The sequence below is a fragment of the Hordeum vulgare genome, chromosome 7H (assembly GCF_904849725.1).
Source record: "Hordeum vulgare subsp. vulgare chromosome 7H, MorexV3_pseudomolecules_assembly, whole genome shotgun sequence".
In the NCBI taxonomy this organism is placed as follows: domain Eukaryota; kingdom Viridiplantae; phylum Streptophyta; class Magnoliopsida; order Poales; family Poaceae; genus Hordeum; species Hordeum vulgare.
This window is the reverse complement of record NC_058524.1, coordinates 482,428,948-482,456,923: the sequence shown is the minus strand read 5'-3', so window position 1 is coordinate 482,456,923 and position 27,976 is coordinate 482,428,948. Positions and strand designations below refer to the sequence as shown.

At 45.3% G+C, this 27,976-nt stretch overlaps 1 protein-coding gene across 2 annotated transcripts; it reads right to left on the bottom strand.

The window, feature by feature from the left end:
- Positions 1-14,504: 14,504 nt before the first annotated feature.
- On the bottom strand, positions 14,505-18,028 carry LOC123409316 (protein HUA2-LIKE 1-like). Of its 2 annotated transcripts, none has more exons than XM_045102253.1 (3): positions 17,753-18,028; positions 17,505-17,581; positions 14,505-15,405 (listed from the first exon to the last, which is right to left on the bottom strand). In XM_045102253.1, the coding sequence occupies exons 1-3, from the start codon at positions 17,939-17,941 to the stop codon at positions 14,694-14,696; spliced, it is 978 nt and encodes a 325-aa protein (XP_044958188.1). In that variant the 5' UTR covers positions 17,942-18,028; the 3' UTR covers positions 14,505-14,693. The 2 variants fall into 2 exon arrangements, with proteins under 2 accessions (XP_044958188.1, XP_044958189.1); XM_045102254.1 differs by having other exon boundaries at positions 17,783-18,028.
- Between the last annotated feature and the right edge of the window lie 9,948 nt (positions 18,029-27,976).

Below are 27,976 nucleotides of genomic sequence, written 5' to 3'. Positions count from 1 at the left end.
ATCACATGATTCTCCTAATGATGTGATCCCGTTATCAAGTGACAACACTTGTCTATGGTTAGGAAACCGTAACCATCTTTGATCAACGAGCTAGTCAACTAGAGGCTTACTAGGGATAGTGTTTTGTCTATGTATCCACACATGTATCTGAGTTTCCAAACAATACAATTATAGCATGGATAATTAACGATTATCATGAACAAGGAAGTATAATAATAAACAACTTATTATTGCCTCTAGGGCATATCTACAACACCAACCACCAACTAGCAAAGAAAGTGAGGTTTAATTGTATGCCCCTAATGCTTGTAGCCAACCACCAACCAACTAAGCAAATCAAGTTGATGTGATTGCTAGTGAGAAAGTAATTGAAAAGGATGGTGATGCTGATGCTGATGGTCATTTGGATGAGGTAGAGGAAGGGTTTCATGATATTGATGTTGGTGACTTGGATGCGTACATAGCGCAAAAGGAGATGGACCGTGAGTTACCTTTTAGGCGTCTATATGGGTATGACTCAGATTACGAAGGCCCCAGGAAGAATTGGATGAGGATGGATTCAGAAAGGAGGAAAATCAAATTCACTTTGAGTTGACCGGCTTGGAAAAAAGAACTCACTTGTTTCAAGATCTCAACCTTGCCCATAAAGCCATAGTTGATGGTGGCATGAGAAACACGACGATTGAGCCAATACCTTGCCCTGATCTTGGCAAACCAAGGGATGAGGATGAGGACGAGAATGCTTATTTGAAGAAAGGAGTGAAGTTTCCAACTTTGTCTGCCATGAAGGTTTGGTTGTCTGACTATGCCATTCGGAATCATGGGCCATTTTATGTTGAGTACTCCGACATAAATTTTCTTTACATCATGAAGTGTGATAAAGAAGATGAAGGATGCCCATGGAAGGTTTGTGCAAGGAAGTTAGAAGAAACTGGAGAATGGGTGTTAAGAACTTGTGTTCCCACTCATTTTTGAACACCACCATAGAAATGTGATCGTACAACACACTGTCAGCTCACGTTTGAGTACCTCGGATACAAATTTATGAGACACATAGTTGTTTATCCCACTGTCAAAGTGATGTTTCTCATGAGGACGGCAAAAAAACTATATGGTTATGAAGTCAAGTATGGGAAGGCATGGAGGGCGAAGGCAAATACTATTAGGATGTTGTATGGTGGTTACGATGAAGCATACAACCAGCTCCCGAGATTGTTGGGAGCGATTGCACATAGGAACCCGGGCATGTATCATGTCATTGATGATAACCACAGAGTGTACCACCGTGCCTTGTGGAGTTATGGACACTATGTGGAAGCATTTAAGCATTGTCGTCCGGTCTTGTCTATAGATGGCGCCTTCTTGACTGGCATATACAAGGGCACACTAATGGTAGCAATGGACCACTCGTCGAGCAACAATGTGTTGCCAGTTGCATTTTCTTTGGTGCCTTCCGAGCACCAAGACAACTAGGAGTGGTTCATGGGTCATGTGAGGCACAAGATGATTATTGATAGGGAGATATGCATCATATCAGATCGGCACCATGGCATACTCAAGGCAGTCGACATTGTCACGCGCCAAGGAATATTATCACGCGTGCACCTCTTGTTGAGGTTGAAATCATGATCATTCTCATAAGGTCGCCAGAAAACCTACAATAGGACGAGTTGAGATATTAGGTACACATTCTCATAAGGCCGACAGAAAACCTGCAATAGGAGGAGCTGAAATGTTGGTACCTGCTCAACAATTAAGGTGTCCAGCTCCCTCACATAACACTTGTATCGCACATGAGAGCTCCCGGTGTAAACAGACACCCGATCCCAACAATAGGCAATTGTGGGGCGGTAATATGGATCTTGATCATGAAGCCCATCATGCGGATTGGGATTTGGCTTATCAGGGTTCTTGAACACGGGCCTTCCAACTTGAAACCATTCCCACATTCACACAGAGAGGCTCCACACAAACCCATACAATGAAGATGTGTCTTTTGTCCTCGTTGACGCCTGGTCCAACTGCAATTAAACATACATGTTAGCAATGTGTGGAGCATGGCAAATGAAAGATAAATGTCTGCAAATACCTCTTACCTGACGATACAAGTATGCTAGTGCTGCTGAACCCCAGCTGTACTGAGTATCCCAGTCCCTGAGTAGCTCCAAATACATCGAGAGGGTTGAGTTCCCGGTTGCGTATGTGAAGACTACTTTGATTAGTACATACCAAAGATAGGCCCGAGCATACTGTTGCACAACCATCTCATCGGCATCCGCAGGGCACGGATAGCTTGCTCCTCTGACTTCTTTTAGCTAGGAATGATTCACTTTAGAGCTATCAGCCTTGCGTGGCATAGGGGGAGGGGGCTGAACACCAATTAAAAAGCCAACCCGGTCTCGCCAGTTAACAACACTGACATGACCAGTAAGAGCAAAGTCGTTGATAGGAAGGCCACTTATCATGGCCATGTCCTCTAGGGACATCGTCATCTCCCCACAGGCAAGGCGGAAAGAGTGTGTCTCGGGCCTCCAACGATTCGTAAGTGGAGCGCTGCATGGTTCACCGGTGGTGGGGTTCGCTTGAATTGGAACACAAAGGGGAGAAGATCCAATCTTGCAATGTATGGCTCGTATCGCGCGTCGTACCATGACCCCTCATGCGCATAGCTACTACATGCTGCAAAGAATTTGAGCTTCATATCAGTACGAGAAACGCACATGAAAAACATGAATAATTGATAAGTCAAACTTCTTACCTTCTGATTCTCAATGGCACAAGCACGGTGTTGTCTAACGAACTCTTTGATTAACCCGTCATACCAAGGATCATCATCATCTACCATCCTACCAAAAAATAACAAACATCAAATTTCATCATCTCTTTTGCAAAAAAGTAAAATGCCAACAATATGTACATCTATACCATCATCCAACATATTAAAAAATGTCAAATATACGTCCATCTATATCATCATCCAACATATTAAACAACATGTCCATTTGTCAAAATCTACAACTACACAACTATATCATCTAACATATTGAACTACACAAAAAATAAAATGACCCAAAGGCCAAAATAAAATCTGCCTAAAATATTCAACTACACAAAAAAATTTATGTAACATCTAATCTGATCCCTAAAACTAAGACAAAATCATCTAATTTGATCCCTACATAAAATCTGCCTAACATATCGAACTATATCATCTAACAACTACAAAACAACCCCTAAAACTAAGACAAAATCATCTAATCTAACATAACCTAATATACAAAAATACTATCAAAATAAAATATTAAAACAAAAAATGGAGGGGTTGCGGAAGATTACCTGAGTGAAGCTTGGGGGTCAGATCTATGAATTTTGGTGGAGGAGGGAGTAGATCAAGGGGGTGTGAGGGGGAAGAGGGGGCGAGAGAGATGTGTTATAGTGGAGGAGGAAGAAGAAGATGGCCGGGTGGGAAAGGGTCCGCGTGTTGCGGAAGTTACCCGGACCAGACGCCAGGGTGCGCGACTTGTGGGTCTGGCCACCAGATGCCAGGGTCCCTAGCGTCTAGCCCTTTGCCACGTCAACCGATCAACGAAAGGGAGGATCGAGCGGGCCCTTACCATACGCCATGGTCCCTGGCGTCTCCCGTGCAATCCACACGCGAGGGAAGTTGGTGTCACGTAAAGAGGTTAGATTTGAAAAAAAAAGTTAGGTCCAATCTGAATTTTGTTAGGCTTTTAGGTCAAAACAAAAAATTACTCTCCCACTCCCCCTCCCTCCAAAGGTCGCCCCGACCGGTTTTTCAAAAAACAAACTCGACCCAAATTCGGCCAAAAAGGACTCAAAATTGAAGGAAATTCATAGTTTTTCATTGAAATTTGCACAAAAGTGAAATAAAAATATAATTAAACCCTAAATGGAAACTATGTCGCCGCCGCCTACCGCTGCCACCCGACGCCATCACCTTCTACATGCCGAGAAGCTTGTAGAAGTTGGTGTAGTCACTTCTGTCGTTGTTGTGCGCTCTGTCGCCGTCCTTGCTGCACCCCTGCCCTGGGTCACCGTGGAAAACGGGGTTGGAAGGCCTGGGTGCCTCCTCATCGCCGTTGTTGAGGATGACGATGCCGCCCTCCTCACGACCGCGGCGCCGGGCGGCGATCTCCTCAAGGGTGCGGTGCTGGCGCTCCATATCCTCCCGGAAGTCGTCCTCCCACTCCAATTTGAGGGCGGTCTCGTCAACGGCGGCCATGGCCAGGTGCTCCTTCTTGACGGGGAGGAGTGCCCTGCTTCGTCTTTGGCTTGATGAGGTGGGAGGAGGCGTCGGGCTCGTTGATGAGAATGCCGTCGTTGCACGTGCGCCGCCCTAGCAGCGTCTCTTGCGGCTCCGGTTTGACGGGGAGGAGCGTCGGCTACCCAGATGAGCGGGCGTGTAGGATCGAAAGTATGTCTAGAGGGGGGTGATTATACTACTTGACAAGATAATTTTTTTACCTTTTCCCAAATTTACTTGAGAGGTAGCTACAACAGTTATAACAAGTCAAGTACACTCTACACATGCAGTTCTAATAGTATAGCAGCGGAAAATAAACATGCAAGTGTAAAGTAGATGGGTGATGTAGGGAGATCAAACGCATGAGGTTGACACGACAATTTTTGGCATGGTTCCAATAGGTGGCGTTATCGTACGTCCATGTTAGTGGAGACTTCAACCCATGGAGGGTAAGGGCTGCAAGAGTCCACGGAGTGCTCCACCCACGGAGGTTCCACAAAGAAGCGGCCTTGTCTATTCCACCACGGCTTCCATCCACGGAGGACTAGCTTACTCACGGTAGATCTTCATGAAGCAGGCGATCTCCTTGCCCTTACAAACATCTTGGTTCAACTCCACAACACGAAGTAGGAGGCTTCCAAGCGACACCTAACCAATCTAGGAGGCACCACCCTCCAAAAGGTAATAGATGGGGTAGATCAATGAACGCCTTCTCGTGTGCTTCTAAATATAGTCTCCTCAACACTAAATCTCTCTCACACATAATATGCATGGGTAGGAGAGGTTGATTTGGTGGAAAGCAGTTTGGGGAGGCTAGAGATCAAGTTTCAAATGATTGGATTGGAATATCTTGGTCTCAACACATGAGTAGGTGGCTCTCTCTGAGAAAATGGATCTGGAAGTGAAGTGTGTGTTCTGAGTGCTTCCCCCATGAATGAGAGGTGGGAGAAGGGGTATATATAGGAAGCAGCCAAAATCCAACCGTTACACACAAAGGAGCAAACTCGGTGGTACCGATTAGCACAAAGGTGTGAACTTTTGAATCTCGGTGAGACCGATATATAGAACTTGGTGGCACCGAAAAGGTGGCTAACGGTCAGATGGCCGAACTCGGTGAAACCGGTACTCAAACTCGGAAATTCTGATTTTGTGTATCTTGGCAGCAGAATGTTGGTCACACTGAACTCGGTAGCACCGACTTGGTTTCGGTTGCACCGATTTGGTGGCAATGGCTAGGGTTTCTGTCTGAGGTCAAACTCGGTGGGTATGATATGGAAATGTTGGTGACACCGAATTTGTGAATGTGGAACTTGACAAAGTGGATATGTGGGGGAAAATCATTGTTCAAGAAATCGGTAACTGGTAGCTGCTCGGTCGGCTTGGGAGTAGCGATTAATCGGTGAATCGGCCTATTAACTGGATTAATCGGTCGACCATTAATCGGTAGATGAAACAGAAACTTGCCAACTTATATCTAAATTTTTTATGTATCATACCATAATTCCATGCACCTAGCTATGCAATATACCAAAAATATTCTATTGTAGGCATATAAAAAATATATAAGAGGTAAAATTAATAATCGTTATACATCTAAATATATAAAATCTCAAAATTCAAATTGAGCAATTAAACATTTAAACTTATCCATATACCTGCTAACATACATCACATAATATACTACAGATAACAACCAAAACCAACAGTTTCATCCATCCATCTACAAAATTGTAATTCATAATCTACTAATATATGAATGCTGGATTCTCGAGTAAGGTATGGGGCGACGATGGTAGTACCTTGCCTGCAGGTGACGCCATTGAGGAAGAGATTGGGGAGAATTCCATGGGAGAGGATGGGGATTGTCCAAGGGGGGTGGGGTCGAGGCAAGCGACCAGAATGGCGGAGCAACTAGATATTTCAGGTGTAGTGTGGAGACTAGCACTGGTGAGAACACGACTAGCCACCAGCCAGGTTAGGAGGGGATGAAAGGAGCATGAGGAAGCACGAGGAGGGCCAAACCCTAGGTATTTAGTAGAAAGAGGGTGTGGGAGGCATTATGTGCCAAAATTTTGGGTTTTGTTTGCCCACCAGTTAATAGGCCAGTAGTGATTAATCGGTCTAATAACTAATTAATCGGTATGACAACTCATTAATCGGTCTAACTGGCCAATTAATCGGCATGAGAAGTTAACACGATGAATAGGCGTTATTCGATTCGGTCACCCTAAGAGTAGCGATTAATTGGCAAGTTAACTGGTTAATCGGATGAATTCTTGAACAGTGGGGAAAATGACTGAGTGTTTTGGTGGCTAACTTTGAGCATTTGAGCAATCAGTTCATTTTGCTACCTCACCCCTTTTAGTAGTATTGGCTTTCATATGGACTCAAAAGTGATTTCTCACAAATATAAAATGAAGAGTCTTCTAGCTTGAAGCTTGAGACAGTATTATTCCTTTCTTGCATCCAGGGGCATCTCCACATAAACTTAAGCCATAGCATCTTTTGAAATTTTGTGAAATATACTTGGAAAACACATTAGTCCAATGATGCATATGTTGTGATCAATTATCAAAACCATCCTAGGGAGCAATTGTGCTTTTAGTCTCCCCCTTTTTGGTAATTGATGACAACATATAGATCTCACCCTTTTTGGTAATTGATGACAACATATAGATCAAAGCTTTGACAAAGGATATAATCAGTGATTAGCATCGATGCTTTGCGAAGTATGTGAAAAGCAAGAGCTCCCCCAAAATTTGTGCATTATTTAAAATTTGCGTTTGAATGCAAATGCAAATTCGATTAGGATCATGGGTTACTCTTCCATGTCACATACATCTTGGTGGTGCATAAATAAAATAGCAACACACATGGCACCAACAAGACAAGTGAATGATCATCACATGGATAGCTAAGAGGTAATATCGTAGCATCAAATAGGATAAAGCGTCTGATCAATCACACAAAAAGGGTAAAGTCATCCAACAACCTAAGCTTTTAAAACCAAACGAGAGCAAATAAAGTCAAAAGCTCTCTCTCACATGAAGTCTATGATATATACATTTCTTCCCCTTTGGCAACAAGTTACGAAAAAGTTCAAAAGTATAGAACTACACGTCTCTCTGGGTAGCTGATGACGGAGTCGACAGAAGAGCGTTTGCGAAGGCTTCTGTTGATTGTCCTGGAGCTGGAGGAGTTGATACTGGAGGTGCTTGAGCTGGAGCTGGTGCTGAAGGTGCTGAAGCATGTGCTGACGATATGTGACCGGTCTCCTGAGCAGGAACATCGGCTGACCTAGGCCTGGTGCTGAACCTAGTAGTAGTGGGAGGAGGAGACTCATACTCATCATCATCATCTACATCCTCATCTTCATCTTCTGAGCATGGAATCTCCAGAGAGTCAACTTCATGTTGAAGCTGTCTGACAATGGTGGTCAACTCAGTTACCTTCACATCCATGTTATGGAATTTTGTCTCCACAACTCTCTCAAGACTCTTCTGATTTTGCATAATCTCCTCGATGTTCTTCTCCATGCCTTGGACAATGCTCACTAGAAATGTCATTTGCTTAGCTGGGGTTCTGAGTTGTTGAACTGGAGGTGGCCTATTTCTAGCAGCCTCAGCCTCTGCTGTCATTCTTGCTGCAGCTGAGTTGGGATCATTGTCATCCATTACAACTTCATTACCTTCAAATTCAGGTTGAAGAGGTAGATGGGGACGATCAAGTAGATATGCATGCTTGCCTAGCTTGGCATTGATAAGCATCTGAATGTAAGGAGCTTATCCACATGATCTCTTCTAATCCGAAACAGTTCTCCGGATAGTCTCAACTATCAAGTCCATCACTCTAAATCTGGTGTGTCTATCAGGTGCAGCAGGTTGATAGAGTATCCTCTGATCATCTTCTCATCTCCTGATTAAGGCATGATGATGTATCGCAGAATAGTGTTTGTCGTAGGAATGCCAACTTGCAGAAAGTACACTGAACCAAACTTGTGACTGGCCAAGTACTTTGGTGGAATGGTCTTGTACATATTGGCCATGGAGTTGTGAGTCTGCTTTGCTTCCGCATACACATCTACATCTGAATCTTCCTGATTGGGGGCATCAATGATAGAAGCCCATTCAGCAATTGTGGCTTCATACTTGTGTCCATCGGTCATCCAAACTAATGAATCATCATAAAAATGCACAGGTGCATAGAATTGCATGACCAACTCATCATTCCATAGGGTCATTTCCTTACCAACAAATTTCTCAATGTCCACTGCCTTGAAGTTCTCTCGAACATGTGGAAAGAAATCTTCATTATCCCTTATGTATGCCCAGTCGACATACCTCATATCACTGACAACAAGACTCTTGTCATACAAGACAGTCTCATAAAAGTCATGTTGTTCCTTGGTGTGGAAACTCAGATCAACATCAGTTCTTCTTCTGACAACATATGGATCAAGAGCTCTCCACTTTCTTAATCCGCCATCCTTCCTCTTCTTCATATCTTCTGCAATAGGATAAGCAACATTGTGAAGTGGAAGGAATGGTCTGAGCTTCCTGAGAACTGGATCATTCACATCCTCTTCTTCCTATGTAGCATGGGCACTGAATGCATTGCCTTTTGCCTTGGCAGCTGCACGTATGTCTTTGGTGGTCTTCCTGGAAGCTGGAGCCTTCTCTGCTTTGGCAGCAGACTTAGGAGCAGACTTCATGGCGTCAGTCATCAACTTCTTCTTCTTGGGAGGAACTGGGATCTCCTCAGGAGCTTCTTCCTCAATAGCTTCTCGATCTTCAAACATGGAAGTCTCTCTGCCAACAAGGTGAATAGTTCTCTTCCTGGGCCTCTTCACACTAGCTTTCTTTGCAGGTGCATCCATGGAAAGCTTAGTGCTCTTCCTAGCATACTCAGATGCTCTCACATCAGCATGGGTAGCAGTAACTTTCCTGACAGCCTTCTTAGGAGGAGCCTTTGAAGGAGTTGAAGTCTCTTCAGGCACAAAGTCTGAATCCTCCTCATTAGAATTTAGCTTCATTCTCTGCCTGGTGGCTGCCTTGGGCAAGCCATGGGAGTTGTAGGATCCAGGGTCCCTAGTGAGCCTCTAGTTGGCTAGCTCGTTCTTCAATGGATGATCATGGTTTCCTGATCATGGACATTGGACGTCATTGATAACGGGATCACATCATTAGGAGAATGATGTGATGAACAAGACCCAATCCTAAGCATAGCACAAGATCATGTAGTTCGTCTGCTAAAGCTTTTCTAATGTCAAGTATCAATTCCTTAGACCATGAGATTGCGCAACTCCCGGATACCGTAGGAATGCTTTGGGTGCATCAAACGTCACAACGTAACTGGGTGGCTATAAAGGTGTACTACGGGTATCTCTGAAAGTGTCTGTTGGGTTGGCACGAATCGAGACTGGGATTTGTCACTCCGTGTGACGGGGAGGTATCTCTGGGCCCACTCGGTAATACATCATCCTATTGATCTCAATGTGACTAAGGAGTTAGTCACATGATCATGTGTTATAGAATGAGTAAAGAGACTTGCCGGTAACGAGATTGAACAAGGTATGAGGATACCGACGATCGAATCTCGGGCAAGTTATATACCGATAGGCAAAGGGAATTGTATACGGGATTGAGTGAATCCTTGACATCGTGGTTCATCCGATGAGATCATCATGGAACATGTAGGAACCAACATGGATATCCAGACCCCGTTGTTGTTTATTGACCGGAGAGGTGTCTCGGTCATGTCTGCATGCTTCCCGAACCTGTAGGGTCTACACACTTAAGGTTCGATCATGCTAGGGTTATGGGGAAATAGTGTACATGGTTACTGAAGGTTGTTCGGAGTCTCGGATGAGATCCCGGATGTCAGAGGAGTTCCGGAATGGTTCATAGGTAAATATTTATATATATGAAGTGAGAAATTGGTCACCGGAAGTGTTTCACGTGACACCGGTAATGTACCGGGACCACCGGAAGGGTTCCGGGGGTCCACCGGCAAGGGCCACCAGCCCCAAGCTTCTACATGGGCCAAGAGTGGGTGGGAACCAGCCCCTAAGTGGGGTGGTGCGCCTCCACAATCAGCTCAAGGCGCAGCAAGGGGTGGAGGGGGGCAAACCCTAGGCGTGGGGAGGCCACCTTGGGCCTCAAGGCCCACCCTAGGGCGCCTCCACCACCTTGGCCGCTGCCCAAAGCCATCTAGGGCTGCCACACCCTTTGGGGTGGAAACCCTAAAGGGTGGGCACCCTCCTCCCTCTCCTCCTATATATAGTGGGGGGGTTTGGGCTGATTTGAGACAACTTCTCTCTCTCTCGGCACAGCCCCCTACTCCTCCTCCTCCTCGTCCTCCGTAGTGTTTAGTGAAGCCCTGTCGGAGTGCCATGTAGCTCCACCACCACCACGCCGTTGTGCTGCGGGAGCTCTCCCTCAACCTCTCCTCCCTCCTTGCTGGATCAAGGCGTTGGAGACGTCACCGGGCTGCACATGTGTTGAACACGGAGACGTCGTTGTTCAGAGCTTAGATCGGAATCCACAGCGATCTGAATCGCTGCGAGCACGACTCCATAAACCGCGTTCTAGTAACGCTTCCTCTTAGCGATCTTCAAAGGTACGAAGATGCTCTACTACTTTGCTCGTTGCTGGTTTCTCCTAGATAGATCCTTGTTAGAGTAGGATTTTTTTTGAAATTACTACGTTCCCCAACACACTTCTCATCATGTCTTGAACTTGAGCTTCTATCTTTGCCTCTACTCTTGTAGAACTTGTTGAATTTTCTGACAATGGGGCTTATCTCTTCACCAGTGACAAGATTGTCCTTTGAAGTAGCGGGAGTATCACATGAAGCTTTATAAGCACCACTTGACTTGTTGTGCAACTCATCTTTGTCCTTGAGTGACATCTCATGAGCAACAATCCTACCAATGACTTCAGTTGGCTTGAGATCTTTGTAATTTGGCATCATTTGGATTAATGTGCACACTGCATCATACTTGCCATCAAGAGCTATAATTATCTTCTTGATGATGAATTTGTCGGTCATCTCTTCGCTTCCTAAGCCGGCAATCTCATTGGTGATGAGAGCTAGCCTAGAGTACATTTCAACGACTCCTTCACCATCCTTCATCTTGGACTTGTCAAGCTGACTTTGAAGCACATCCAACTTAGATTCTCTCACAGAATCAGTACCTTCGTGCATATCAACCAACGTATCCCAAATTTATTTCACATTCTCAAGACGACTGATTTTGTTGAATTCTTCGGGGCAAAGGTAGTTGAAGATGATGTCGCAGGCTTGAGCATTAAGTTGCAACATCTTGAGTTCATCAGCTGTCGCATCACGATCCGGTTCATGCCCTTCTCCAAAGAAGTTACCTTGCACACCAACACGAATAACAGCCCAAACATGAGGATTAAAGCCAAGAATATGTATTTTCATTTTATGTTTCCATGTAGCAAAATTAGTGCCATCGAAATAAGGACCTCTACGATGATAATTTCCCTCACTAGATGCCATACTCTCCTAGGTTGCTAAACCAATGAAATGGAGACCAAGCTCCGATACCACTTGTAGGATCGAAAATATGTCTAGAGGGGGGGTGATTAGACTACTTGACAAGATATTTTTTTGCCTTTTCCTAGTTTTACTTGAGAGGCAGCTATGACAGTTATAACAAGTCAAGTACACCCTACACATGCAGTTCTAATAGTATAGTAGTGGAAAGTAAATATGCAATGTAAAGTAGAGGGGTGAGGTAGGGAGATCAAACACATGAGGTTGACACGGCGATTTTTGGCATGGTTCCGATAGGTGACGCTATCGTACATCCATGTTAGTGAAGACTTCAACCCACGGAGGGTAATGGTTGCGAGTCCACGGAGGGTCCATAAAGAATCGGCCTTGTCTATTCAACCACGGCTTCCGTCCACGGAGGACTAGCCTTACTCACGGTAGATCTTCACAAAGTAGGCGATCTCCTTGTCCTTACAAACATCTTAGTTCAACTCCACAACACGGAGTAGGAGGATCCCAAGCGACACCTAACCAATCTAGGAGGCACCACCCTCCAAAAGGTAATAGATGGGGTAGATCAATGAACTCCTTGCTCTTGTGCTTCCAAAGATAGTCTCCTCAACACTAAATCTCTCTCACACATACTATGCATGGGTAGGAGAGGTAGATTTGGTGGAAAGCAGTTTGGGGAGGCTAGAGATCAAGTTTCAAATGATTGGATTGGAATATCTTGGTCTGAACACATGAGTAGGTGGCTCTCTCTCAGAAAATGGATCTGAAAGTGAAGTGTGTGTTCTGAGTGCTTCTCCCACGAATGAGAGGTGGGTGAAGGGGTATATATAGGCAGCAGCCAAAATCCAATCATTACAAACAAAAGAGCAAACTCAATGACACCGAAGTGGACAACTCGGTGGTACAGATTAGCACAAAGGTGTGAACTTTTGAATCTCGGTGAGACCGATATATAGAACTCAGTGGCACCGAAAAGGTGACTAACGGTCAGATGGACAAACTTGGTGGCACCGATACTCAAACTCGGAAATTCCGATTTTGTATATCTTGGCAACAGAATGTTGGTCACACTGAACTCGGTAGCACCGACTTGGTTTCGGTTGCACCGATTTGGTGGCAATGGCTAGGGTTTCTGTCTGAGGTCAAACTCGGTGGGTCCGATATGGAAATGTTGGTGACACCGAATTTGTGAATGTGGAACTTGACAGAGTGGATATGTGGGGGAAAATGACCGAGTGTTTTGGTGGCGAACTTTGAGCATTTGAGCAATCAGTTCATTTTGCTACCTCACCACCTTTTAATAGTATTGGCATTCCTATAGACTCAAAAGTGATTTCTCACAAATATAAAATGAAGAGTCTTCTAGCTTGAAGATTGAGCCAATATTATTCCTTTCTTGCATCCACGGGCATCTCCACATAAACCTTAAGCCATAACATATTTTGAACTTTTCTGAAATATACTTGAAAAATACATTAGTCCAATGATGCATATGTTGTGATCAATTATCAAAACCACCCTAGGGAGCAATTGTGCTTTCAGGGAGCAGGAGCCAGACGAGGAGGATGACACTGTCTCCATCCGCCTCGGCGTCCAAGAGCTGCCTCGACGAGGGGAGAAGGCGAGTGGTGGTGGGTACTCGTACAACGGCGAGTTGCTGCCCTCGATGTGCTCGAGGATGGCCTCCAATGTGCGGCCGGGGACGCCCCACCATTCGTGGCACCCTATGGAGTTGTGGCGGTCGCGGGGTTTGACCCCGTTGGTGGCGGCGAGCTGGTCGGCGTGACAGCGTTCGAAGTACGCCATCCATAGTGTGTTGTTGTCGGGGGCGTAACTCGCAGGTTCCGCGAGCTCTCCAGCAGCGACGACTTGATGCGCGCAGTCTCCACCCGCCAGTCAGCTACAGAGGGTGGCGGTGGCACCAGGACGAGCCCGGCACCCGCATGTCCGGTGGCGCCGAGTAGTCCGCCTCGTAAAGAAGGCGGGCCTTGTCCTCGTGGAGGTGACGGCGGCCAAAGCCATTGGCCGCTGCTCCGTAGCCGGGCAAGCGCTCCGCCATTGGGGTAGAGGAGGCGCCGGTGACGAAAGGGGCGAAAGAGGAGAGGGCGTCGGCGGCGAGATTCTCGCGAGAGAGGTGTGTGGCCACCGGCGAGGGGAGGGCGGCTTATATAGCCGCGGGCGGGCAGCACACGGAGCGGCACTGTGTGAACGTGTGGCAGGAGCGTATGTGGAGTGCGTCGCCGCGCCTTCACTGCATCGCCCGTGAAGAATCAACAGAAGGTTGACTGACGGCGCAACCTTCACATTGATTCCCGCAGGAAACTAGACGATGAGGAAACTAGACGATGAGGACGACGACCGTGCGCCAGTCGCTGACTCGGCGAGTCCACAGTTGTTTCGCGCCAAAAACGTTTCCGCCAACACCCCCAGCGCGATGGATTCAGCATGGGACCGCCGGGGCCAATTTTGGTCCTAAACGACAAAAAAGGGCTCCTAGGGATGCGACTGGACCGCCGGCGAAAAAAAAATGGCCTGAAGGGGGCGTGGCTGGAGATGCTCTAATACTCCCTCGGTAACTTAATATAAGACGTTTTTTACACTATGACAGCGTCAAAAAACATCTTATATTATGTTATTAAGGTAGTAAATCTAGAACAATTTGTTTTGTGCTGCAACTAGCTATATTCAATTAAATTAAAACAACTTATGATCAAGTGCCACTTAACATTGCATTAGTACTAGCACATCTGCCGAGGGGCACATCCACAAAAAAGTTAGCAGAACACCTTAGCACTAGATGATAATTTGCTACAAGTGTCTAGAACAGCAAACACAAGCTACTCTTCTCATTGACACAAAAGTCTTGTCCAAGAGGCATATTTCCATAGCCATTTCACTAGGTGTTCTGAATTTTTCTTCTTACCCAGCCAAGCCGTAATGCATTACTTGAAAAAGAGAGGAATACTTCTCGATTGCCCTTGCTGTCGGTGAAGAGGTCAGCTGCTTTCAGCGTATCTTCCATTTGTAAATCCGGCAATCCTTCAAGCACAGCAATGCATTTTGGTATGCCATAGGGATCCTCCAAGTTCCTCTCCTCAATGCCAGCAAACAGAACTCTCTGTTCTCTTTTGAGGCTCAGGTACCTCCCATGGGAATCATCAGTTTGTCCCAGTTTTGGAGTGCCACCATCAACAGGTTGCTTTACAAGGGGCTCTACAGGTTTTTCAATTGGATCAGGAGTTCGATAATGCAACAAACCATTGGCAGTTTCAGATGATTTTGGGACATCTCTGTCTTTTCTTTTGAGGCTCGGGTACCTCCCATGGAAATCATCAATTTGTTCCAGTTTTGGAGTCCCACTATCAGCATGTCGCTTTGCAAGGGGCTCTGTAGGTTTTGCAATCTGATCAGGAGTTGGATCAGGCAGCAAACCATTGGCAGTTTCAGATGATTTGGGGAGTTCATCATAGGCCTTGAGTACCTCCACTAAGGTTACTTCAAGACCTTTCACATGTCTTTCCGGGAATCGCTTCTCTCGAGCTTTATTTACCAAGTCTTGCTTCACCTTTTCTGTAAATGGCAAGAGATCTTGCAAACCTACAAAAGCACTGTAGAAGATATTGTTTCATTAGCAAAAAAGTAATACTTATACTTTAACCTTCAAAGAGTCGTTACAATTAGCTAAAAATAGCAAAGAGAACACAGACGTGGAGGACAGCAATGACAACAAACCAATACTGTATCCAGAGGAAATGGTTACAAAGTTTTAAAGCAATCAAATAAATGCTCGACATAGAAAGCAAGTTAGGCCAGGCGCTTGTGGTAGGCACCAGGTTCTAATTTCTGTCCGTTTTGGCAAGATCGGAATGATTCCTGGTCACATCCCTTGTAGCAATGCTTAACAACCATTGGGCGCTTCCGCCGAATCCTGTGCATGCTAGGTGGGTTTTTCATTATTTTTGAACTATCTAACTGTCTCACAATCACTCAATGCATTGGAGGCTAGGCTCTTAGGTTGGCGCTTCATTGCCGTGTTGGAGATGGACTCATAAACTAAAGCAACTGATTGAATCAACCAAATGGAGTAATTTAGTTATTCTATTAGCACCAAAGTAATTTAAACATATCTAAAGATCATTGCTTACCAAAATTTGAAGAGAATAAAATAGTCAACAACTCTAGTTCAGTTTGTTGCACAGGCTAAATTACAATAGAACTTAAAACATTCTCATTTTTACTATCTGAAAGAAAATGAAAGACCATAGCAGTGGTCAAAAGTACTGATGAATAATAAAAAAGACTACTCTTTTCTTTCCTTTTTTGAATTGATTGGAAAGACTACTCTATTTAAAAATAAATAGTGTTAACTTTAGAAATCAACGAAAGTAAAGGTACTACTTTGATCTTTCAGTATGAATAATTGTATGTCCTAGGCTGACCTTGCACAGCAATGTGTAACCTTAGATCATTGGTGGAGCCAATAATCACACGACTTAAAATTTTGCACCATATGGAGATTTAGTATAGACAAAGACATACTAAAGAATATATATATTCATGCCCATCCAAGCCCAAAGTCAGATGAAGTACCACTCAGGAAAAATAAGATAGGAAGAATGAAAACTGAAAATTCTAAATCAGAATCAAATGATCACTGTGTCTTCTGATCACAGAGTGTGGCGGTGGAGGCCTTACATAGTACTAAATCCGTAAAAAGTACAAGACGTTTTTGCAGTTCAATTCACAGAGGTACTACTTATCTTTTTCCTTCATCGTTCCTGAATTAGTACGTAAAATTTATCTTGCCAGAAATAAGAAATATATTCTCACTATAGCAGACAGAGTACTTATGTTCCCCAAAAGGAAAAGAAAATGTAACTATTACGGTACCCACACATGGCGTGCCTCAACACAGATGAACTTAGCAGGATTTGAGGCAATAAATTGGGGGTAAATAACTAAATATCTACAGGAAAGCAATGTTCAGGATATTGGTAACTGCTACCATATCGGTCCGGTGTTGAGTAGGGATGAATCGGTGAATAGGCCATTTAAATGAATTTGTTGGTAACCCATTTATCCAGAGGTTAACTAGGGCCATATCTATATATCCTTTGCTATATAGCAACATGCAATGTACCAAGTGTCTAAATATGCAATTCTAGGCTACATAGAAACAAGGAAAATTGTTGCATTGATGTTCTGATGATCTTGCAGCCAATCTAGAAGGCCATAAACCTGAACATGGAAAAGTAGGGAGGGAAGCGGCCAGTTTTGGGTTAAAAATGTCGAGCAGTTAACTGACCGAGCCGATAATTCGGCCTGACAGCTGATAAATTGGCTTGTCAGACAAATTAACTGGACCTCCCAGTTAATGGTTCGAATAGCATGTTCTCCGAATAGCAGTTAACTGACCATATTGGCAGTCAACCGACCAGAATTTGGAAAAGTGCAGGAAAGTGCTAGTGTCTCCTGCGAGTGATCTCGATTGTTGTTGGTTTTTGTGCAGATGCTAGATGACTCCGAGAAGATGCACGATACAAAAGGGCAAGTACAAAGTGGTGCATTTTATCAAGAGCATGGCGCAGTGTGGCATTTATGTATCTGATAAGTCGTCTATGGTAGAACAGGCTGTTAGAATTCTGTTAAACATGGCGACGAAAGGAGCTAGTAGCCGATGAGCATGAGTACAGCCTTACAGTCTTACATCTCTTTGGTGCCGAGAAAGACGACAAAGAACTTGCGTGGAGCAGGCTCCTGATTCCAATCCTCCGGCCTGCTCACCTGCATGGAGAATAAGCATTAAACCCGAAGACTGAAGCACATGGTCAGTATCCTGGACATATCAGAATTCAGGCAGGCAGAGATGCCAAGAAAGAAGCAGAGGGGGAGGGAACTGGTTAGCTATGGGGGAGGAAACCCTAGGAGCAGGCAGTGCAGGGATGTAGGCTGGACCTTGGCTGGCCAGAAAGGATAACCCTTGACCTTGGCGAGGACGAGGTCCCCGAGCTGTGGTTCTCTGGTCCATTTGGGGCCCTGGGGGGCCCGCTTTCCGGCGGCATCCACTGGGCGGCGAGGCCCTAGGTGACCTTCTTCCACAGCGTCCGCCCGCACCCCGTTGGATGGGAGAGGCCAGTCGGCCATGCCAACGGCGGCGATGCGAAACCCTAGCAGCTCGGAGAGCGGCACGAAAGGACCCAAGACCCCGCGGGGGCACCGGAAACAAGGGGAAATGATATTCTTGTTTTTATGGAGGGCGAAATGATATGCTAGAGAGTAACAAATTCATACAATAACCCTTATTTTAAGTGAGCTGCTACGCGCGTCAGCCGGTGGATTTTTTGAAAAGATCCGTCATCTCCTAAGTCGTGGATCTCACGAATCAAGTGGCAGAACGTTATCATGTACTACTGCAACATAGGTTGTGGTGCGGAAACACGGGTCATGTTACAGAATTTTTTACGACATAAATCAAGTTGCAATTTTTTTTATTGCAATAAAGGTTTTGCTACAATTTTTTTCTTGCAACAACAATCTTGTCAAAGAAATTTCTGTAACAAAAGTCTTGTTATAAAAACTTTACCGATGTCAGAAAATTTACAAAAACATTTTGCAACAAAGGTCTTGTTGCGGAATTATTCTGCAACTAAGATCTTGTTGCAGAAATTTGTATCCTTTCCATAATCGATGTCCGTACGAGCCGTGGTCCTGTTTTTGGATAAGATGAAGGTGTTTCTAAGAAAGGAAAGGTGGACATGTGGTAGACGATGGAGGCGGTTGATGCCTAGGAGCAATCCGTCGATAGATACTAATCATTTCCCTTATTTTAATCCAAATGATAAGTGGGTGTGTGATACTCCGGCTTTGACATGTAAGGATGGCAAATTCTAGTGACTCGTGATAAACTTTTGTCGAAAATAAATGAAGCACAAAACTTGTCATGCTTGATAAATAAAATTATCATCCATGTATCACTAAACGGAAATAGATTCAAAGTTGTCATGTGCTTATTCCACACACCAGGTACTTATAGGGATCCATTTTAAAATGGCAACCCACAATCTTTTTTTAGTCCTACAAGTCCTGAAAGTCATGTGATAATGATCAAACAAATGGTAATTTTTTCCCGAAACATAGCAAAATAATGCTTTATTTTTACTTTACTTTGTGCTACATCATCTCCGTTCAAGGCAAATTCTACAAAATTGTCCTAGCAACTTTAGTTGTTTTGGCATGACTAGTTTGGCTGTGCGAAACCTATTTTTCTTTGCTTCAGTTCTCCACGTACCCTCCCCTTGTTCTGATCATGTGGCTCTTGTCCTCAAGAGTGGTGCGCGTGAGGGTCCGGCTGCTCCAAAGAGTAGGAGGTATGAGGTTTTTTTGGAAAAGAGACGGCTCTCTACCTGAGGTTATTAGGATGGCATGGGAAGCTCTGGGAGAGGTGCAAAATCTCAGCCAACTGGGGGATGCTTTTGCTAAAACTATGTCATCGTTGGGTAGTTGGAGTAAGAAGTTTGGGAATATTACTAGGGAGCTGGCCAAGTCCCGAACCCAATTGGAAGAGCTTATGTCGATGAATGCTGATTAGTAAAACATTCGGAGGGTGACGGACAGAATGAATAAACTTTTATACCAAGAGGAGATGTTGTGGCTACAGAGATCTAGAATCTCTTGGCTGAAGGAGGGGGATCGGAACACAAACTTCTTTCATAATAAGGCGGTGTGGAGAGCTAGGAAAAACAAGATTCGTCGACTCACGGACAACATCGGTGTGGTACATTCAGACTTGGCTACTATGGGGAAGGTGGCGAACGAATACTACAAAGGTATTTTTACTGCCGACACAACACTTGACACCTCGTCGATCGTGGATCTCTTGGAGGTAATGGTCTCGGAGGATGACAATGCTAAGTTGTGCGCCCCGTGCAGCGATAAGGAGATAGTCGATGCCCTGTTTCAAATCAGGGCCTCAAAAGCTCCAGGGCCGGATGGGTTCCATGCAAGGTTCTTCCAACGTAACTGGCTAACTGTCAAAGCTGATGTTACAGCAGTGGTCAAGAACTTCTTCAGCACTGGGATTATGCCGGATGGAGTAAACTCAACCTCTGTTTTTCTTATTCCAAAAATCCCTAACCATGTTAAGATTTCTGATTACATGCTTATAAGTTTGTGTAATGTCATATACAAAATAATCTTGAAGTGTCTGGTTAATAGGCTTCGACCTCTCTTGGATGGTCTTATATCTTCGGAACAGAGTGTGTTTATTCCAGGAAGGATGATCACAGATAATGCGCTTGATGCGATTGAGTGCATCCACTATATTAAACAGGAAAAAGACCCGCTAAAAGTTTTTGCGCTTACAAATTGGATCTGTCAAAGGCATATGATAGAGTGGATTGGGTTTTCTTGAGGCAGGTGATGCAAAATATGGATCTCGCTCAACGATGGATTGACTGGATTATGACATGTGTCACATCAGTGAGGTATGTTGTTAAGCTTAATGGGACCCTCTTGGGTTCATTTGCACCGACGTGTGGCCTTCGGCAAGGTGACCCCCTTTCACGTTCCTTTTTGTGGAGGATGGCTTGTCTGTGATTCTTCGAAATAAAGTTGAGAGGATGAGATCTCCTCGGTTAAAGTGTGTAGGCTTGACCCCGGCATTTCCCATTTGTTGTTTGCGGATGACACCTTGTTGTTCTTTGAGGCTTTGAGGAACCAAGCTGAGTCTGTGAAGGAGCCGCTTCAGATGTATGGTAAAGCAACATGACAATGTCTCAATCTTGATAAATGTTCGCTTCTCTTTGGTACAGCTTGCCCGTTGGTGCAGCAGGAACAGGTGAGAGCTCTGTTGGGAGTGTCTAGTTTGGTGTTTGAAGAAAAATATTTAGGCCTGCCTACTCCCGAAGGCCGGATGTCGAGAGGACGCTTCCAAAACCTCCAGACAAGGCTCACCAAGAGATTGATGCAATGGGGAGATGGGTATCTTGCCCAACCTGGCCGGGAGGTTTTTTCATGGCTGTAGCTCAAGCACTTCCTACCTACATCATGGGAGTTTTCAAACTTCCATTCACTGTTTGTGATGATCTAACTCAGATGGTGAGGAACTTCCATTGGGGCTCCAAGAAGGGAAAGAGAAAGGTACACTAGAGAGGATGGCATCACTTGTTACAGCCTAAAGATATAGGAGGTGCAGGTTTTCGAGACTTCCTGTTGTTCAATCAGACGTTACTGGCTCGCCAAGCATGGCAGCTCATTACTAAACCTGATAGTCTATGTGCACAAATCCTAAAAGCTAGATATTATCCTCGTGGCAATCTTATGGATGGTGTTTTCTCAGGTAATGTGTCCTCGTCTTGGCAGGCTATTAGTCATGGTCTTGATCTTGTGAAGAAAGGAATCATTTGGCGTGTTGGGAACACTCAAAACATTTGAGTGTGGCGAGATAATTGGATCCCAAGACCTCACTCTTTTAAGAGAATATATCCACAAGGTCGATGTTGCATTTGATTTGTTTCAGATTTGCTTAACAGCAATGAATCCTGGAATCTTCAACTGCTACAGAGGTACTTCCTGTCGGCGGGCGTGTTTGAAATTCTGAAGATTAGAGCTTCTCCAAGGCTGGAGCAGGATGTTGTGTTGGAAATATGCCCTAGAGGCAATAATTAAATGGTTATTATTATATTTCCTTGTTCATGATAATTGTCTATTATTCATGCTATAATTGTATTAACCAGAAAAAGTAATACATGTATGAATATATAGATCATAATGTGTCCCTAGTGAGCCTCTAGTTGGCTAGCTCGTTGATCAATAGATGATCATAGTTTCCTAATCATGGACATTGGATGTCATTGATAACGGGATCACATCATTAGGAGAATGATGTGATGGACAAGACCCAATCCTAAGCATAGCACTAGATCGTGTTGTTCGTGTGCTAAAGCTTTTCTAATTTCAAGTATTGTTTCCTTAGACCATGAGATTGTGCAAATCCCAGATACCGTAGGAGTGCTTTGGGTGTATCAAACGTCACAACGTAACTGGGTGATTATAAAGGTGCACTACTGGTATCTTCGAAAGTGTCTGTTGGGTTGGTACGAATCGAGACCGAGATTTGTCACTCCGTGTGACGGAGAGGTATCTCTCGTCCCACTTGGTAATGCATCATCATACTAAGCTCAATGTGACTAAGGAGTTAGCCACGGGATGATGTGTTACGGAACGAATAAAGAGACTTGCCGGTAACGAGATTAAACAAGGTATGGGGATACCGACGATCGAATATCGGGCAAGTTGTATACCGTAGACAAGGGAATCGTATACGGGATTTATTGAATACTTTACATCATGGTTCATCCGATGAGATCATCGTGGAACATGTGGGAACCAACATGGATATCCAGACCCCGCTGTTGTTTATTGACTGGAGAGGTATCCCGGTCATGTCTGCATGCTTCCCGAACCTGTAGGGTCTACACATTTAAGGTTCGATGACGCTAGGGTTATAGGGAAATAGTGTGCGTGGTTACCGAAGGTTGTTCGGAGACCCGGATGAGATCCCGGACGTCACGAGGAGCTCTGGAATGGTCCGGAGGTAAAGATTCATATATAGGAAGTGAGGTTTTGGACACCAGAAGTGTTTCAGGCGTCACCGGTAATGTACCGGGACCACCGGAAGGGTTCCGGCGGTCCACCGGGAGGGGCCACCAGCCCCAAAGGGGTACATGGGCGAAAAGGTGGAAGGGAACCAGCCCAAAGTGGCTGGTGCGCCTCCCTCTCTCATCCCAAGGCGCACAAGGGTGGAGAGGGGCAAAACCCTAGGCGTGGGAGGGCACCCTTGGGCCCAAAGGCCCACCCTAGGGCGCCTCCACCCGTGGCCGCCGCACTATTTGCCCATCTAGGGCTGCCGCACCCCTTGGGGTGGGAACCCTAGGGGTGTGCAACCATATCCCTATCCTCCTATATATATTGAAGGGTTTTGGCTTTTGGAGACACAAATTCATCTCTCCACGGCGCAGCCCAACTCCCTTCCTCCTCGTCCTTTGCATAGCTTGGCGAAGCCCTGCCGGAGTACCACGTAGCTCCACGACCACCATGCCGTCGTGCTGCCGGAGCTCTCCCTCAAACTCTCCTACCTCCTTGGTGGTTCAAGGCGTTGGAGATGTCACCGGGATGCACGTGTGTTGAACGCGGAGGTGCCGTTGTTCGGCACTTAGATCGGAATCCACCGGGATCTGAATTGCTGCGAGTACGACTCCATCAACCGCGTTCATAGTAACGCTTCCGCTTAGCGATCTTCAAAGGTATGATGATGCTCTACCCCATTACTCGTTGCTGGTTTCACCTATATATATCCTCGTGTGACGTAGGAAATTTTTCGAAATTACTACGTTCCTCAAAAGTGGCATCCGAGCCAGGTTCTATGCGTAGATTCTATGCACGAGTAGAACACAAAAGTTGTGGGCGATGATTTTTTCAATTGCTTCCCGTTACTAGTGTTATGTTTTCTCGGCGGTATTGTGGGATGAAGCGACCCGGACCGACTTTACATGTACGCTTACGTGAGACTGGTTCCATCGCCTGACATGCACTTGGTGCGTAAGGTGGCTAGCGGGTGTTTGTCTCTCCCACTTTAGTCGAATTGGATTCGATGAAAAGGGTCCTTATGAAGGGTAAATAGCATTGGCATATCAACGTTGTGGTTGTCACATAGGTAAGAAGCGTTCTTGCTAGAAACCCAAATCAACCACGTAAAACTTGCAACAACAACTAGAGGACGTCTAACTTGTTTTTGCAGGGTATGCTATGTGATGTGATATGGCCAAAAGGATGTGATGTTACATATGTGATGTATGAGATTGATCATGTTCTTGTAATATGATTCACGACTTGCATGTCGATGAGTATGACAACCGGCAGGAGCCATAGGAGTTGTCTTATTTTATTGTATGAGATGCAAACGCCATGTGGTCATTACTTAACTTTATTGCTAACGGTTAGCTATAATATTAGAAGTAATAGTTGGAGAGACGACTTCATGAAGACATGATGATAGATATCATTATGATGGGGATCATGGTGTCATGCCGGTGAAGATGATGATCATGCGATGCCCCGAAGATGGTGATCGAAGGAGCAAAGATGATAATGGCCATATCATGTCACTATATGATTGCATGTGATGTTTATCATATTTTTCATCTTATTGCTTAGAACGATGGTAGCAAAGATAAGATGATCCCTCATAAAATTTCGAGATAAGTATTCCCCTAAGTGTGCACTATTGCGAAGGATCGTTATCTCGAAGCACCACGTGATGATCGGGTGTGATAGATTCTAACGTTCGCATACAACAGGTGTAAGCCAGATTTACACACGCAAAACACTTAGGTTGACTCGACGAGGCTAGCATGTACAGACATGGCCTCGAATATGAGAGACCGAAAGGTCAAACATGAGTCGTATGGATGATACGATCGGCGTGGAGATGCTCACCATCGATGACTAGTCTGTCTCACGTGATGATCGGACACGGGCTAGTCGACGTGGATCATGTCACACTTGGATGACTGGAGGGATGTCGATCTAAGTGGGAGATCATTATATAATTTGATTAGATGAACTTAATTATCATGAACTTAGTCTAAAAGTTGTCTTTACAAATATTGTAGATACAATGGCCAACGCACATGTCAACCTCAATTTCAACGCGTTCCTAGAGAAAACAAAGCTGAAAGATGATGGCAACAACTATGCGTACTGGGTCCGTAACTTAAAGCTCATCCTCATTGCATCCAAGAAGGCTTATGTCCTTGATGCACCGCTAGGTGACCCTCCCATTCCTGCAGCATCCCAGGACGTTCAGGATGCTTGGCAGTCGTGGAGTGATGACTACTCTCTGGTTGAGTGCGGCATGTTATACAGTTTAGAACCGGGGCTCCAAAGGCGTTTTGAGCAGCACGGAGCATATGAGATGTTCCAGGAGCTGAAACTAGTTTTTTAACCTCATGCGTGGGTCGAGAGATATGAAATCTCCAACAAGTTATTTAGCTATAAAATGGAGGAGAATAGTTTTGTCAGTGAGCATATACTCAGAATGTGTGGGTTGCAGGGTCGTCTGAATCAGCTGGGAGTTGAACTTCCGGATGATGCGGTCATTGACGGAATTCTCGAGTCGCTTCCACCTAGCTACAAGAGCTTTGTGATGAACTACAACATGCAAGGGATGGAGAAGACCATTCTCGAGTTGTACTCGATGCTGAAATCTGCAGAGGTAGAAATAAAGAAAGAGCATCAAGTGTTGATGGTCAATAAGACCACTAGTTTCAAGAAAGGCAAGGGCAAGAAGAACTTCAAGAAAGACGACAAAGCAGTTGTCGGGCCTGGTAAACCAGTTGCCGGGAAGAAGCAAAAGAATGGACCCAAGCCTGAGACTGAGTGCTATTATTGCAAGGGAACCGATCACTAGAAGCAGAATTGCCCCCAAGTACTTAGCGGTCAAGAAGGCCGACAACGTCAAAGGTATATATGATATACATGTTATTGATGTGTACCTTACCAGCGCTCGTAGTAGCTCCTGGGTATTTGATACTGGTGATGTTGCTCACATTTGCAACTCAAAGCAGGAACTGCGGAATAAGCGGAGGTTGGCTAAGGATGAGGTGACGATGCGCGTCGGGAATGGTTCCAAGGTCGATGTGATGGCCGTCGGCACGCTACCTCTACATCTACCTTTGTTAGGGCATATTTATGCCTAAGTGATTTTGGTGATTGATGACAGTACTGTTGGAATTATGCCCTAGAGGCAATAATAAATATAGTTATTATTATAATTCCTGTATCAAGATAATAGTTTATTATCCATGCTATAATTGTATTGAATGAAGACTCATTTACATGTGTGGATACATAGACAAAACACCGTCCCTAGCATGCCTCTAGTTGGCTAGCCAGTTGATCAATGATAGTCAGTGTCTTCTGATTATGAACAAGGTGTTGTTGCTTGATAATTGGATCACGTCATTGGGAGAATCACGTGATGGACTAGACCCAAACTAATAGACGTAGCATGTTGATCGTGTCATTTTGTTGCTACTGTTTTCTGCGTGTCAAGTATTTATTCCTATGACCATGAGATCATATAACTCACCGACACCGGAGGAATGCTTTGTGTGTATCAAACGTCGCAACGTAACTGGGTGACTATAAAGATGCTCTACAGGTATCTCCGAAGGTGTTAGTTGAGTTAGTATGGATCAAGACTGGGATTTGTCACTCCGTGTGACGGAGAGGTATCTCGGGGCCCACTCGGTAATACAACATCACACACAAGCCTTGCAAGCAATGTAACTTAGTGTAAGTTGTGGGATCTTGTATTACGGAACGAGTAAAGAGACTTGCCGGTAAACGAGATTGAAATAGGTATGCGGATGCTGACGATCGAATCTCGGGCAAGTAACATACCGAAGGACAAAGGGAATGACATACGGGATTATACGAATCCTTGGCACTGAGGTTCAAACGATAAGATCTTCGTAGAATATGTAGGATCCAATATGGGCATCCAGGTCCCGCTATTGGATATTGACCGAGGAGTCTCTCGGGTCATGTCTACATAGTTCTCGAACCCGCAGGGTCTGCACACTTAAGGTTCGACGTTGTTTTATGCGTATTTGAGTTATATGGTTGGTTACCGAATGTTGTTCGGAGTCCCGGATGAGATCACGGACGTCACGAGGGTTTCCGGAATGGTCCGGAAACGAAGATTGATATATAGGATGACCTCATTTGATTACCGGAAGGTTTTCGGAGTTACCGGGAATGTGCCGGGAATGACGAATGGGTTCCGGGAGTTCACCGGGGGGGGGGGGGGCAACCCACCCCGGGGAAGCCCATAGGCCTTGGGGGAGACACACCAGCCCTTAGTGGGCTGGTGGGACAGCCCACAAGTGGTCTATGCGCCAAGAGAAGAAAAATCAAGAGGAAAGGAAAAAAAAGGGAGGAGGTGGGAAGGGAGGAGGACTCCCTCCCACCAAACCTAGTCCAACTTGGTTTGGGGGGGGGGAGAGTCCTCCCCCTTGGCTCGGCCGACCCCCTTGAGGGTCCTTGGACCCCAAGGCAAGGCCCCCTCCCTCCCACCTATATATACGGAGGTTTTAGGGCTGATTTGAGACGACTTTTCCACGGCAGCCCGACCACATACCTCCACGGTTTTTCCTCTAGATCGCGTTTCTGCGGAGCTCGGGCGGAGCCCTGCTGAGACAAGGTCATCACAAACCTCCGGAGCGCCGTCACGCTGCCGGAGAACTCTTCTACCTCTCCGTCTCTCTTGCTGGATCAAGAAGGCCGAGATCATCGTCGAGCTGTACGTGTGCTGAACGCGGAGGTGCCGTCCATTCGGTACTAGATCGTGGGACTGATCGCGGGATTGTTCGCGGGGCGGATCGAGGGACGTGAGGATGTTCCACTACATCAACCGAGTTCTCTAACGCTTCTGCTGTACGGTCTATGAGGGTACGTAGATCACTCATCCCCTCTCGTAGATGGACATCACCATGATAGGTCTTCGTGCGCGTAGGAAAATTTTTGTTTCCCATGCGACGTTCCCCAACAGTGGCATCATGAGCTAGGTTCATGCGTAGATGTCTTCTCGAGTAGAACACAAAAGCTTTTGTGGGCGGTGATGTGCGTTTTGCTGCCCTCCTTAGTCTTTTCTTGATTCCGCGGTATTGTTGGATTGAAGCGACTTGGACCGGCATTACTCGTACGCTTACGAGAGACTGGTTTCATCGTTACGAGTAACCCCCTTTGCTCAAAGATGACTGGCAAGTGTCGGTTTCTCCAACTTTAGTTGAATCGGATTTGACCGAGGAGGTCCTTGGATGAGGTTAAATAGCAACTCATATATCTCCGTTGTGGTGTTTGCGTAAGTAAGATGCGATCCTACTAGATACCCTTGGTCACCACGTAAAACATGCAACAACAAAATTAGAGGACGTCTAACTTGTTTTTTGCAGGGTATGATTGTGATTTGATATGGCCAACGATGTGATGTGATATATTGGATGTATGAGATGATCATGTTGTAATAGAAATATCGACTTGCACGTCGATGGTACGGCAACCGGCAGGAGCCATAGGGTTGTCTTTATACTAACGTTTGTGCTTGCAGATGCGTTT

What these genes read in the sequence shown, in the direction of transcription:
- LOC123409316 (XM_045102253.1), bottom strand. Translation starts at nt 17,941, where the DNA reads ATGGCCGACTGGCCTCTCCCATCCAACGGGGTGCGGGCGGACGCTGTG. An exon ending in ATCCTTTCTGGCCAGCCAAG is followed by an intron (nt 17,582 to 17,752) that starts GTCCAGCCTACA and finishes TTCTCCATGCAG; the next exon opens with GTGAGCAGGCCGGAGGATTG. An exon ending in TTTCTCGGCACCAAAGAGAT is followed by an intron (nt 15,406 to 17,504) that starts GTAAGACTGTAA and finishes TATCTTCTACAG; the next exon opens with TGCTTTTGTAGGTTTGCAAG.